Genomic DNA, 15,360 nt, shown 5'->3' on the forward strand with positions numbered 1-15,360 from the left:
TCACCCAAGAATGTTAAATATTCACACAACCACGTATTGTATGCCACCATTGCGTCCCACGCACTACAAACAAGTCCCATGCTTTGTCAATGTGTACTTGTTAGGGTTGGCTCTAATAAGTACATGCTACAAAGCGTTGGGCTTGTAGTGCATTGGGAATGTTCAACCCTATCAAGTACACACACAAGCAAAGCATGGGACACGCTAGTAGTGTATTTGCCAGTGCTGGTAACAGTTGTTTTGCCAACGTGTACTTGTTAGGGTCATAACGTTTCCAATAACATTGGGAAAATTACGACCCTAACGAGCACTCGATAAACTGTGAAACCTACTGGCGGAACCCAATAGCCACATATAACTCCACATCACCGCTTATGAGATCATGTGAATGGTTAACGTTCTTGGGTGAGATGCAATTGTATGTTCATGTCCCATGTCTTGAGGATGCATACTTGTTAGGGTCGTAATAGTCAAGCTACATGATTCTTCATCCCATCATTTTCTAAATGTATTAACAACATCTAAGACAGATCTTTGCCTTCTGAATGGTATTTCCTAAATTTCATGTATTTTAGACATTGAATCCACCCTCCACATTGTCAAGCCTTGAGAATGATATTATATTGAACTTCTCTTAATACCATCATTGTGTTACGAGGGTTTGATTCAGGGCTAGAAAAAAACATAGTTCTCAACCAATCAAAATAAATACAACACTTAAATCTATCCGGTTTTTGTTTCCAAAGTCTCCACTGTATGCCGGTTTTATAACTAAAATATATGGAAAATAATTCTTTAAAATAACGGCTATGCCGGTTTTATAACTAAAATATATGGAAAATAATTCTTTAAAATAACGGCTACACTATAATGCCGTTTTTTTCGAGCATTGGTCCGATTGATGTTGTGTGGAGATGAAGGCTTTTGATAGAAGGTTTATAAGCTAAGATAAGGACTCAAGGTTCACAAAGAGTCTTGCACGAAGGCCTACTATCATTGACGGTAGGAAATTACAACCAAGGTTGATGGGGTGGAGATCATTGCAGGTAATTGACAAGAAAATAGTAGCCCTGGTGACATCACCTTGGTTTACATAAAGGTAAAGAACAAGTAAGAGAGAACATCAAAAGATCAGAATATATGCCCCATTTACATGATTCCCCACCAGATAAATGTTCTATAATAGTTTGATATACAGCACATGGCCTTAAATCTTATAACTTGCACTTGTCAAACCCATTTAGAAAATTAAGAATGTGCCCATTCACAACTTCAGGCATCTCTTCATGCATGAAGTGGTGAGCACCTTCAAGCACAACTACTCCTTCAAGGTTAGGAACGAATGCTTTCATTTTAGTTGTGACATAATCTTGTGCTCCAGGCAAAGCATACACGATATCTTTACTTCCTGTTATAAATAGGGCTGGAGTGACAACTTGAGCTCCTGACCAAGGTGCCATTAGCTCCCAATTCCTGCAATCAAGATTCCCTTGATCTCTCTCTCTCTCTCTCTCTCTCTCTCTCTCTCTCTCTCGCTCTTGCTTTTGTAACTGATTTCACACAGTTTTTTCTTTTCCATGGTTCAATATTCATCATGGATACATTGTCCTACCTTTTTGGTCTCGTAGACTGTTTGGGTCTTTTGAAGACGTTGTTCAACCAGCAGCCGTGAATGAATAACTGTTTGGGCTGCAGATTTCAGGTGGGATTAAAGTTCAATAGAAAGACTACAAGTCATGATTCTCCCATGACTCATACGCAGAAACTACCCACATTAGTTGCAGTCCACCCTCTCCACGTAGATGCCTTCTTTCATTTGGTCACTTACATACATAGGGTACGAGAGCTTGGAACCATTAAATGGTGTAGCCCTGTCCTTGTCCCTGCTTCTTGCATCACAAGGGGCTGAGAATTGTTGGTACACCAGAGCAACGAAGTACATGATCTCTCTATAGATCCTTTGCCACCACATCAGTATCTTGGACAGCCCCATGTACCATCAAGGCAAGAACTGAGAGTCATCAGAGATGACATTTTGCAGATTTACATTCATAAAATATGAACATAACAAGAGGCAATCTTGTCAAGAACGAGCCTATACCAAGATATATACATATGTATATGTATATATATATATATATATACACATACGTATATATATATATATATATATATATATTTGCAAAAACAAAAAAACAAAAAAAAAAGCTAAGTTAGCTTTTGGGGAAGCCTATATATTCCCCTTAAGCGGGCTTCTTGCGACACATCTCTCAAGCTCTCAAGCTCTCTAGCACTCTTATTTGTGCAAGATCAATCTTTTCTCTCACCTTGCCCTCTTCAAGATGTCAACCCAAGAATCCGAGTTGGAGCCCATTCCCGAACGTGAAGACCTGCTGGCTATGGAAGCCACCGATGGCGATCTTTTCGACGATTTTGTCTCAAAATCAGATTTCCAAGAGTTTAAAGTTGCTCTCAAAGCTTCTTCCTCGGAACGTCAAGCACAAACTGCCGCGCAGATACAGGCTTTACAGAACTCCGTCTCTTTGTTGACCACTACCCTATCTACTCTTTCAGGTATGGATACTTTGGCATTTGCTTTAGGCTCCAATATTACTCCGGAACAGTTTAGGGGCGAGCAAAAGCAACGTACCAAAGAGATAGTGGACACTTGGCTACATAAGTGGCAAGTCAATTTTCAGTTTCATCTATATGACGATGGCAAAAAGATCCAATTAGCAGCAGGTTTCCGTCTCTTTGTTGACCACTACCCTATCTACTCTTTCAGGTATGGATACTTTGGCATTTGCTTTAGGCTCCAATATTACTCCGGAACAGTTTAGGGGCGAGCAAAAGCAACGTACCAAAGAGATAGTGGACACTTGGCTACATAAGTGGCAAGTCAATTTTCAGTTTCATCTATATGACGATGGCAAAAAGATCCAATTAGCAGCAGGTTTCCTCTCAGGCAAAGCTTTGCTTTGGTGGAAAGAACTCAACCCTAAACCAACGACTTAGGCACAATTCGAAGAAGTCTTTAAGAAAGAATTCCTCAAGAAAGAGGATGACTATGATATTGTTGCCCGGTTTGCTACTTTGACCATGACCTCGCAGAACCTCACTTATGAGGTCTACCTCCAAAAATTCAGGGACTTGCAGATGAAAGCTGCGAAGATGGATCCTACTACTCTTTTGGGGTTCTTCGTAGCCGGTTTACCCAACTCGTACCGTTTACAGGTTAAAAACAACAAATGCAAAACTTTGGATGAAGCTATTCATTCCCCTCGTATCTATGATGATACAATGGTCTCTTCCAAGTCTAAACCCGTTACCAAGCAGGGGAACAAGCACAAAAGTTCTTCGCACCGATGGCTAGCACGACAGAAGGAGAGTCTTCGGACCAACCTTCGAAGAATTCTACTGTCACCAATTGGCCGACCATTTGGTTCATCTCCAGTTTTTGCGTCTCGTTCACTTGAGGCCAGGCCGGTGTCTCATGTGAAGAGGCCAGTATTTTGCTGACATGGACGGGAGCCAGCCTGGTGCCACCCGTGTGTTAGCAGGAAGGTGTCGTATGGACGGGAGCCAGACTGGTGTCACCCGTGTATGACCTGGACTGTGTTCGACCCATGGGATTGTAACGCCATGAAAGAGCCAGTATTCGTGCCGTGTCTTGCCTATGCGACTGTGACTCCATAGGGAGGCTCGTGCCTGGAACTGTGTCTTACCTATGGGACTGTCACTCCATAGGAAGACCAGGATTTATGTTTTACGTCGTGCCATTTTTGTGCCGACAGATATTTTGTACTTGTTCCATGAACGGGAGATATGTCCATGATACTGTTTGCACATGCACTCATGTTTTGCATGTTTGAAACTGTTTTCGCATGACTTGTATTTTTGTGTTTGCCTGTTTGACGTGTTACTTATTGAGCGGGGACGCCTACTAGTGAGTCATGAAGTTTGCTCTATCTTTTGACGGGTTTTGGTGCATGTGAACAGGTGGTAAGTATATCGCACATGTTGGTTTAATAGTTTAATTTCTAACCTTTCATTTTATAAGGTTATTTGTTCACACTCACTTAAAAGTGGGCACCCCCTTTGGGCACCCACTTAGGGGCCAAGGTGGGGAGCCACACTTGACTTGTGTGTGTGTGGGGGTGGGTGCATGGTCACCTACCCAACCAACCATGGAACTGGCCGCCCACATGCAAACGTGGGGAGCCAGCCAACACTATGGTTTTACTCCACTCTAATTTTTATAAAAAGAAGCCATCACCTCCATCGTAGACACATCAGCGATCGTTTTCCACCATCTTGGTAAAAGAGATCAGCCGACGTCCATCCCTTGCGCACGTAATCCCAGGCGGCTGCTGTACTAGCTGCGTTTCTGTTCTCCAACAGACGCCTACTGAACCGGCTGTACTTACTGCTGTTGGCTGCGCCTGTTTACTGCAGGCGCCTACACCTTCTCTCCTGCAGGCAGCTGCGCAGGCTGCAGCCAGACATTACACCTCTCAATAAGCGGCTGCCCCCTTCAGTAGGCTGCGCTGCCTAAACAGCAGACAGCTGCCCACCACAGCAGGCGGCTGTGTGCGTGTGCATCTCCAGACGGGTAGCCAAATAAGCTGCACTGCCCACCACAGCAGGTGACTGTGCGCTTCATCTCCTGCAAGCTGTGCTTCGCAGCCAGACGACTGCCCCTTCTCCACTACAGCCAGGCAACTGTGCGCCTGTCTACAGCAGGCTACTAGGCGCCTCCATCTCCTCCTTGCAACCAAGCGACTGTGACAGCCAGGCGGCCGGCGGCTGTGCTCTGCATTCAGACGGTTGCCTCTTCTCCACTGCAGCCAGGCGACTATATTGGTTGCTCTTCCACGCCTCTTTAGGCTGAGCCACCTTCTCCTATACAACTGGTGGCTGTGTTCCTACAGCGAGGCGTTATCTCTCCTAAGGCGGCTGCTCCATCTCCTTTTTGCATGAGGTTGCACTTCCTTTCCATAGGCGGCGTCTTCCTTTTTCAAGTGGCTACATCTTGGTGTCCCACTCAAGTAGCTACACACAGATACCTCGGGTATTGGACTTCCATCTGCCATCTTCAAGTAAAAGAATTTTCAGATTTAAGTAAAGTATTTTGTGATAAATCTGATAAGGGACTCTCTCCACGGCAACACCCGTTCGGTGCCGGGTAGTCCAAGCTCTTGGAGAACCACGGTCCAAAGGTGTTGAGATCGGGAGAGCCAGGCGTTAGTACGAGAGCGCCTGTTTGTGCGTGGTCTTGGAACACCAATGGGGCGCTCTCCACGGAGTCCAGTGAAAGCACAGGACCGTAGAGACTGGACCACGCTAGTGGTCGTTCTACTTCGAATATCTACTTCGAGCTTTTTGTTTGGTACTGTATTCATTTGTACATGGACATCATGTGGTTCTTGGAAACCATGGAGCATTCTATTTGTTAAATACTCCCAATAAATATATCATATATTGAGGGGGGGGGGTCGGCCCGTTCCGGCCCCAGTGCTGGTGTCCATTTATCTCATTCCATTTTTTTTTTCCGAGAAAAGATCCTTTCATTAGTTATATAAAAAACGCCCGTAGGGCTACAAAAGATCTCGCTTGCTCATAAGAGATACAGAGCAGTGAATACAGCATAGCAGCCCAGGAGACTCTCCCTAGGTGCTGCAAAATACAAGCATCGGTACAAAGAACTGAGAGGCTAAATCATACAATAGGGGGGGGGAAGAGCCAAACAGGTGGCCTGTAGTGCCAACGGGGGGATCCCGTGTGTAAGGTGTAGAAAGGGCCACAGCGCCAAGTGGTGTGAAAGGCCTGGCGCCGTAAGATCGCCTCATCCGAGTCTCCCCGGATGCGGTCGTACTGTCCTCGCAGGGTGTGGATCAACTCCTGCCAAATCCCCCGTACAGTCTCTACTGGTGGCTCCAATCTCCCCTCAAAGGCCGTAAAGCATCGGGCCCTCCAGGTGAACCAGATGGTGAGGCTGCTGAGGAGCTCCCATCGTAAATCCCTCTCCTGTGTCCAGCTGGCGGACGAGAAATCCGGTGCCGGAACCAGGCGAGGCTGGCCCCTAATAAATATGATGGCCTGACTGCCCTGCTCCATCTCATAGCCCATAGCAGGCCCTGACGAAGTCGACCAAGCAGCGGCACCCCACGTAAACATATCCTCTGGAGAGCGGGGGGCCAGAATACGCAGCATCCGCAGCCAAATCTGCTGCGCCTAAGGGCAATCCCAAAGGCAATGTCTCTGTGTCTCCATAGGGTGGCCGCATCGGACTCCCTCGCCTCCCCCTCCTCCCCCTCCGCCCGGCTCACCTTCCCGGGAGGCCCTGGCAGTTCCCTGGCGCTCACCTGCAGTCCGGAGAGCGCTGAGCACTGACCTCGCTCGAGCATCACAGAGGAGACCTATGCCGATTAGGGCCTCACGGATTTCATCTATCCGCAGTCGGCTGAGTCGCCTTGGCATTAGACAGCGCTCGGAGGCCTTTGATTATACCTTCACACGGCTTTTTGGAGCAAAGGGCCCCCATGAGCCAGCACCCATTCGAGTTCATGTAGTGATACCTCCGGCCCGCGGGGAGGAGGCACTAGACTCAGCGGTGGCCTTCTCGTTCCCTCTATGTGGACCTTGTGACCGGGAGTGGACTCTAGAGCTCGCTCTCAGCACTTTGAGGACTCAGGCAGTTGAGTTTTCTCACCACATGAGCGATCTGGAGGTGACAGATGTGATAGGCCGACTTTGGGAGTTGGCTCATTTTTTCTTGGATCCCGGGAGTGTGGATACCTCAGGGATTCGGCATTTGGTCGTGCGCATAGTGGCAGACTTGGCACGCGACCCTGGATATGTGAGTATACACGAGGTTTCTCTGTTAGAGCAGGAGGCAGTCGCCATGGGCCACAGCCACTGGCGCCTGATCCGGGATTCTTGCAGTACACCAGGTGGGCAGATTCGCAGTCGTTCGGATGGGGACTACTCTCCATCCAAGCCGCTTGCGAAGGCCCACCGTACGGCTGAGACAGCATCCACCTCAGTAGGGCATCCATGAGGATCATCTCATGGAATGTACAGGGCCTTGGCGGAGCACACTTTATACGCTATCGAGGTTGCTTGAGGCAGGAGCTTCAGAGATGCCTGGTTGGTGGCAGCATTGACATTTTGATGATGCAGGAGCACCACTTGGGTGAGAGCAGGATCTGGAGATATGGTTCACTGATGCCTGGTAGATGGGACACTTTTTGGTCTGCAGGGTTTGGTCCTTTGGGTGGACAGGGAGGAGTATGCATGGTTATTGCAGATGTATGGCGGCAGGCCATTGTGGATCGAGGGATCATTGTGCCTGGTAGAGCACAATATGTCATTCTGAGGATGCATGATGAGCTATTGGGTGTGCTCAACATCTATGCGCCCAATCATGCTAGTGCCAGAGCAGAGTTCTGGACTCAGGTTACAGATGCACTGCCAGAGGCCGCACATTGGTGTGTTGGGGGAGACTTCAACATGCTTGAGGACCCGGCAGATAGGGTGGGAGGCAGTCATGTTACAGTGCACGGCACGGAGCTTGCAGCTTGGGACCGGTTTTGCATGTCACTGAGGATCACTGATGCATGGCAGCATGGGGCTTTCTCCCGATCTCAGGACAGTCTTAGTTTCTCTCGGTCGGATCGCCAGCAGGGAGGGACTAATCTATCACGGATTGATCGCTTTTATGTGGGCGACTGGTTAGGGGAGCGAGGGGGCTCCGTCGGCATTCTCGCTGGCACCTCATTTTCAGATCATGCGCCAGTTATATTGACATTGGAGGAGGGGACACGGGAGCCCAGCTCGCAGTTGAGGATCCCAGAGAGGGTACTTGCAGATCCCAGTCTCGCTGAGGACATTGAGAGGATCTGGCATGATAGTCAGTGCTCTGACCAGGATGCAGCGGGCCAGTGTGCCCAGGGACTCATTGATCTTAGCTCTTTTCTACACGCTGCAGCTTTGACACGACTGGGAGAGATTCGTGAGCGGGAGCAACGGCTGAGACGCAGCCTTGCTTCGCTACAGCGCCTTCAGGAGCAGCAGCCTGCATGTGAGTGGGTGGCGTCCCGGCTGAGCCAGGCACGCCAGGAGATTAGAGAGGTAGAGGAGCAGAGACATGAGTTTTACTATCGTCGTCAGGCCTCTCAGTGGACGCAGCTTGGTGATAGAGTGACTGGGGAGTTTTTATCTTGGCGAGGACTTGGTCGTGATGCTTCTCGATTTTGAGAAGGCATACGATAGAGTTGATTGGGGATTCTTAGAGGGCACTATGTTTCGCCTGGGCTTTGAGCCAGGATGGATCAGAGGGGTGGCAGCTCTGTATTCCACAGCTCGCAGCCAGGTGCTGATTGCAGGAGGACGGGGGCCGAGTTTTGAGCTGACCAGATCAGTTCGTCAGGGGTGTCCTCTCGCCCCTTTCCTTTTTCTCTTCTTTGCGGAGGCTATGAGTATGTATTTGACGGCAGAGGAGGTTGGTTTGAGAGGACTTCAGCTCCCAATCCGGGGGGAGGATTTGCTTGATGCTGAGTTTGCAGACGACACGGGCTTATTTTTGCATGACCAAGAGGCCAATCTTATTCGGGCTGAGCAGTCGCTCCAGGTTTTTAGTGCAGCTTCGAGAGCATTGATCAATTGGCGCAAGACAGTGGCCTTTTGGATCAGTAGTGCTCCCACTCCGGCATGGAGCCCGGACCCCGGTTTTAGATGGATTCCTCCAGGCACAGCAGTGCGGTATTTGGGATGCCAGATTGGCCTCGATTTGTCACCTGAGCAGCAGATTGCCCCACTTCTTCTGAGCATTCGGAAGAAGCTTTTGTATTGGAGTACAGCTCGAATATCCTTGGCTGGGAGGGTGGTGGTGGCAAATCAGGTGCTGTTAGCGACCATGTGGTACATTACGTCTTGCTGGATTTTCTCGAGCTCTTGCATCAGCCAGGTACAGAGGCTGATCAGGAACTTTCTGTGGTCTGGGCGGGACGGTCAGCCAGCTCGGGCAAAGGTTGCATGGGCAGTTATTACACTTCCGTTGGCTCAGGGCGGTTTGGGCATTATAGATCCAGTCGATTAGAGTAGAGCCTTATTGGGGAAGCTTATTGTTCGGGGGTTGCTTCCAGGTGCTGAGCCTTGGAAAGAGCTCCTCTTGCAGCGACTGCAGGCTCGGGCGCCCCCTGCAGGGGGTACTTGGGCACCAGAGATTCGCTGGATCTTGATAGAGATGAGGAGGACAGGCCTCAGTAGAGGATGGGAGGACAGATTTGCTTTGAGTATCCTGAGAGCTTGGGAGCTGCTGAGACCGGGGCTCTCTCAACGGCCTCCTTCTTGTGTTGAGGAGCGGGCCAGGCAGCCGCTCATCTGGAGCCCAACGGTTCGCACGGAGCAGGGTCATATGCTGGGTTCTCGGCCTCGTCTAGCCTGGGGACCTTTAGCGGCAGGCCCAGCTCGTAGTTTTGGAGACTGGCAGGCTTTCTGCAGTCTACCAGAGGAGATCCAGGTGGAGAGGCTGAGTCACTTCAGAGGGGGGCTGATTATGAGGGATGATATTCAGGAGGCACTCACAGAGGAGTGGTTCACGCCTCTCGAGCCAGTGGCCCAACGGTGGATGGGAGCCTTTACACAGTTGGAGATCCTGATTGCTGTCAGAGCTAGCACTGAGGATGGCAGATGCCTCTACTATGAGATTCAGGATGAGGGCAGACTCCAGAGAGTGGAGGTGGAGTCGCCTTTGGTTGCAGAGTGCACCTTTCAGAGGATTCGGGTAGTGGCTACTGCTTCTCGGAAGTGGCATATTGACCCCGACCTTGCTGATGTGCTCCCGGATTGGCGCATATGGGCATATGCAGCGCGCCCCTTGGCCCGGCTACAGTGGGACCCCGGGGAGTACGAGTGGCATGATCCTTATGCATCCCTTGAGGCCACAGAGATCACCTTTTTCCAGTATACTGTTCGGCTGGGACGGCATATTTTGACGGCGAGGAGGACGGTTTCTCCAGCGGCAGCGGGGCATTGGCGATTGCAGGGACTCTCACAGGAGTTCCTGGAGGATTTCTGGGCTCGGCTCTGGGCTAGTCGGCAGGCCCGCAGGATCTCGGCTTTTCAGTGGCTGGTCGCCCACAGGGGCTCAGCAGTTGGCACTTGGCTTGTTTACAGCGGTCTTCCGGCGGCCTGCGTCCGATGCGGCCACCCTATGGAGACACAGAGACATTGCCTTTGGGACTGCCCTCAGGCACAGCAGATTTGGCTGCGGATGCTGCGTATTCTGGCCCCCCTCTCTCCAGAGGGTATGTTTACGTGGGGAGCCGCTGCTTGGTCGACTTTGTCAGGGCCTGCTATGGGCTATGAGATGGAGCAGGGCAGTCAGGCCATCAGATTTATTAGGGGCCAGCCTCGCCTGGTTCCGGCACCGGATTTCTCGTCCGCCAGCTGGACACAGAAGAGGGATTTACGTGGGAGCTCCTTAGCAGCCTCACCATCTGATTCACCTGGAGGGCCCGGTGCTTTACGGCCTTTGAGGGGAGATTGGAGCCACCAGCAGAGACTGTACGGGGGATTTGGCAGGAGTTGATCCACACCCTGCGAGGACGGTACGACCGCATCCGGATGAGGCGATCTTATGGCGCCAGGCCTTTCACACCACTTGGCGCTGTGGCCCTTTCTACACCTTACACACGGGATCCCCCCGTTGGCACTACAGGCCACCTGTTTGGCTCTTCCCCCCCCTATTGTATGATTTAGCCGCTCAGTTCTTTGTACTGATGCTTGTATTTTGCAGCACCTAGGGAGAGTTTCCCGGGCTGCCATGATGTATTCGCTGCTCTTCTCTCTCTTAGGAGCAGGAGAGATCTTTTGTAGCCCTACGGGCGTTTTTATATAACTAATGAAAGGATCTTTTCTCGGAAAAAAAAAATCTATTAGAAGTGCTCAAGACAGAGATAGATTTTATTCTAAAGATATCGTTCACCCAGAGAGTTCTCTTAAGGAACGATGGTGTATTCGCGAGTTCCGAAAGATTCCGAGACTTTATGGACAGGTCAATCTCCGAAATTATCTCCTATATGCTGTGGACCATTTCGTATTACACGAAGGATTGGTTCAGTCGCATATGAATTGGATTTGTCTTCTCATGTGAAAGTTCATCCTGCATTTCATGTCAGTAGACTTAAGGAAGTACTGGGCGGAACAGACCAATTAGTTACTCCTCAAGAAATCATAGATGTCAAGGACATGACAGTTGTTCCACACGAACCTGAAAAGATTCTTGGATTTCGTGAAAGAATATTGCGTAATACACTTATCACGGAATACAAGATCAAGTGAAAGGATCGTGTTGAGGAGGACGCTACATAGGAGACATTGACTACTCTTCAGAGAGATTACCCTGGTTTTTTAGTGAGCTCAGGAGTGAGCTCTTAGAGGAAGGGGAGTATGTCATGTGCATAGTGTGTATCTACCGTGTGCTACATGCACACAAGACTAGCTTCGAGGTTTGGGGAAGCTTGGAGCTAGGCAGGCTGAGTGGCGAGCTGAGTTAGGGATAGACTAACGGGCGGGCATCCTAGTATGGACAGGCAAGCGTCCAAGTGTGGATGCCCGGTGACTGGCCAAGAGCCTATAAAAGGGTGGCCAAGGTTAGTCATTAGTTCATAGAGTCTCGCGAGTCTTTGTGAGAGCTCTATGGTCAGAAGCCTGGATCTAGTACAGACGTGCACTTGCTTAATGCAGCCGAGGCCGGTAGTAGCAGTCTCGAGGCTCGAGGCTCGCGAGGGTAGCTTCGTGTCGGTATGGGACGTCACGAGGTAGAGATTGGTCGGTACATCCATCTAGTTAGCTCAACTCGTGGCTCGGTGGGGACAGCCAAGACTTGTGGGCTTGCCCACGGCTGTCAAGGTTGGGAGGTGAGTCAGGCCTGCACCCCCTTCATGTTTGTTTGGTTTGTTTGCAGGTTTCGAGTCTTGTACCAGGAGTGTTCTACGAGGTGATCCTATGGGGATTTGACACCATACCTTGCTTCTGCAAGCGTACAAGAGATGGGAAGTTCAAGTGACCAAACCGAGCATGCCATAACTCAGTGTCACTCAACACACGGGAGGTGGATACAAGCATAGCATCATGAGAATAAGTACTCCTGTCATATATATCAAGCTTATACAAGCCACTGCATAATGTCCCAGAAAGCATAAGAGAAGCTGAACCTTTGCTGTTATACACTGAGCAACAATGGTAAGAAAACTGAACCTTAAACCCAGATAATGCAAGGGCTGAAACAAAAATGAGATTCTTCTTAATGCCTGGTACATATAAAGTGTCACAAAGAGTAAAGCTATCCCCATTACATGCTGTTAGCTCCACATTGCCAATGCCTTTAATGGAGTAAGAGGCATCATTGGCACACATAACTATGCCACCTGGAGGTGAATCTTGCAAATTGGCAAATAGATCTCTGCAAGGAGTGACGTGCTTAGAAGCCTTCATCGCCTGCTGCCGGTTGAGTCAAATCAAAGGCGGCTGTTTATGCTACTGCTGGCTGCGCATGCTTTTCTGATGGCGGCTGTTTATGCTACTGTTAGCTGCGCATGCTCTTCTACAGGCGGCTGTACCTCCAGAGATTGCAGGCGACCCCTAGCCAACGGCTGCACCTCTCCAGGCTACGCATGCCCTTACAGGCGGCTGTGGCTGTAAGCCTGTTTTCCAGTCAGCAAAACACTGCCCTCAGGCAACTGTGCTTGAGCTCTCCCACGCCTTATTTCCTCCACACTGCAGCCAGGCAACTCCTCCCTTGCAAGTGGGTGCTCCTCCTTTCACAGCAGGTGGCTGTGGTCTTTGCGGTTGTACTTATCTTGGTGGCTGCACTAAGTTCTCTACGAGGGGCTGTGCCACCCCAAGAAGGTGGCTGCTTCTTCAACAAGGTGTTATCTCTCCTAAGGCTGCCTCTCTGTTGCACATCTTCTCCACTGGCGACTACAAGAGGACTTCACATCTCCTAAGTGGCTACATCTTCTACACAAATACCACGGGTATTGGTCCTCTATCTGCCATCCACAAGTAAGTGAATTTCAGATTTAAGTAAAGTATTTTGTGTTAAATCTGATAAGGGATTCCCGACTCCCTATACGGCCAACACCCGTTCGGTGCCGGGTAGTCCAAGCTCTATTGGCGAACCTCGGTCCAAAGGTGCTGAGATCGGGAGAGCCAAGCGTTAGTACGAGAGCGCCTGTTTGTGCGTGGTCTCGGAACACCAGTGAGGCGCTCTCGGCGGAGTCCAGTGAAAGCACAGGACCGTAGAGATTGGACCACGCTAGTGGTCATTCTGCTTCGAGCATCTACTTCGAACGTCGACTTCGAATCTATTTGTTTGGTACTGTTTTCATATGTACATGGACATCATCTGGTTCTTGGAACCCATGGAGCATTGTATTTGTTAAATACTCCCAATAAATATATCATATATTCAGGGGGGGTCGGCCCGTTCCGGCCCCAATGCTGGTGTCCATCTTTCCATTTCATTTCATTTCAATTTCAAGTTGTATTAAGTTGTCCATTTCAAATTTGTGGTTTTCAAGTTGTGCTATTAAGCGTGTGGGTGTCCAACGGAGTCTTCCCACTTGACGGGATCGATTTCATTGCGGATAGAGGCACTCCCACCCTTTCAGTACAGCCTGGATTGTCCATTTTTGGATCTCACCCGCTCAGAGCAGAACTGCATGATTAGGATGGATATCGTCAGAGTGGACACAAAGAGCACATGGACTAGTCCCCTTGAGCCCTAAGGCACGAAAATGGCTCATTACAAGAGCCATTTTTTGCACCTCTCACCAGATGATTTTATCACCTGCCCTGCGTACATGGATGTACACCTATCAAATGAGATACGTTGTGCCATTGGACAGATCCGGACCTCATTACACAAGCTGCGGATTGAGACAGGGCGATATGTGCATCAGATCTCGGATGACCGCATTTGTCCGCTATGCTACTGGGAGGCAGAGACAGAGGAGCACTACATTTGCCGAAGTACAGTCTATTATGAGATCCGAGGGAGATATCACTGCCTCTTCCGGGAGGGTTTTGGGCCGTTACGCAGGGTCATGGAGTTTGAGAATCAGAGATGCTTGGGATTATTCCTGCTTGAGCTCAAGAGACACAGAGAGGCCCTCTTGGCAGACAGGAGACCGAGCCATGATGTACCTAGACAGAGGATGCTGACTGATTCTTTAGCACCAGCACCAACAACCCAGTCCACACACCTCCTGATACCTCCTCCATCGGGCCATTAGGGCACCAGCCACGCACCCAGGGAGTCACCACTAATAGAGCAGTCGTCTTATGTCGTGCTCATCGGCCACGCCCACCAGGATCCCGACCACGAGATCCTCACCATCGCCAAATCAAAGCCATTATTGCTCGGCATTGGAGGCGCCTACCTTGCTTCTACAACCTCTCCATTCTAGACAGCCCCATGGCAGAGATGCTTGATCTGAGGAGAGGGCAGCGCTTCAATTGATCAGCATACATGGATCTACTTGATATACATTTTCCAATATTTTCTACTCAGTATCATCTAGGAGTCTTACTTACAGTTCTTATAACTGTAAGATAGTCAGTTTATTGTACTTTTCCGTTTCGTTTGGTTGTTCTCTTTGATGAGACACCAACTTCAGATGTTCTCTCAGTTTTGGTCTCATAGGCCATTATGGCCTCTTAGAGATGTTAATATATCATTTCATTTCATTCTCTCTTCGTTATCTATAACGGAATGTCTTGATGGCCCTCTTCCGGCGCCCTCACCTCCTTCCCTCGCTCAGGAGGTACTAGCACTGTGGACTACCTTATGGGATCTCCGGCTTTGGCACACCTTATCCCCGACTTCTCCATTCCGCCACCCCCTTTTGAAGCTAACCATGCCTACCTCTCTTTCACTCTTACCTACACACCACCCCCCCCATCTCACATTACACTCAGGTCCTCTTTGATCACGAGCTTGACCCTGTTTACTCCAACCACATCTACTGCCAACTCCAGGATGTGGAACCTATTGTCCCCCTATCCACCCTCACAACACAACTCACCACCATACTCCACACATTCGCCACAGCTTCTTTCATCTGCACGCAGCATTCTTGTATTACCCACGATGTCCTGGATGAGGGCCCCTTGCCTGATATACAGGGTTGACTGGCTGTTTTATTCAGCTCTTCCATTATCCCATCACTTATTGTACCCTATACCTCGCATAGTGGGATCTAGAATTTTCATCTTTGCTCGGCAGTGTTGTCTTCAGGATTTGCCACTTTCACACTTTGTCCCTCCGGCACAAAGGTTAGACAGCTCTTG

The 15,360-nt window shown here is 49.6% G+C and overlaps 1 protein-coding gene across 2 annotated transcripts in view; it reads right to left on the reverse strand.

Moving 5' to 3' along the window:
- Positions 1–975: 975 nt before the first annotated feature.
- The window catches only part of LOC147618471 (epoxide hydrolase 1-like), an 85,618-nt gene continuing 71,233 nt past the window's right edge, over positions 976–15,360 (reverse strand). For both annotated transcript variants that reach the window (XM_086774911.1, XM_086774912.1), the window contains exon 5: positions 976–1,473. In XM_086774911.1, the coding sequence (XP_086631037.1) occupies positions 1,215–1,473 (259 nt within the window). In that variant the 3' untranslated portion in view covers positions 976–1,214. The remainder of the gene's footprint in view (positions 1,474–15,360) is intronic.

Source organism: Cibotium barometz, chromosome 35 (assembly GCF_041138505.1).
Source record: "Cibotium barometz isolate CiBa-2024 chromosome 35, ASM4113850v1, whole genome shotgun sequence".
NCBI classification, from domain to species: Eukaryota; Viridiplantae; Streptophyta; class Polypodiopsida; order Cyatheales; family Cibotiaceae; genus Cibotium; species Cibotium barometz.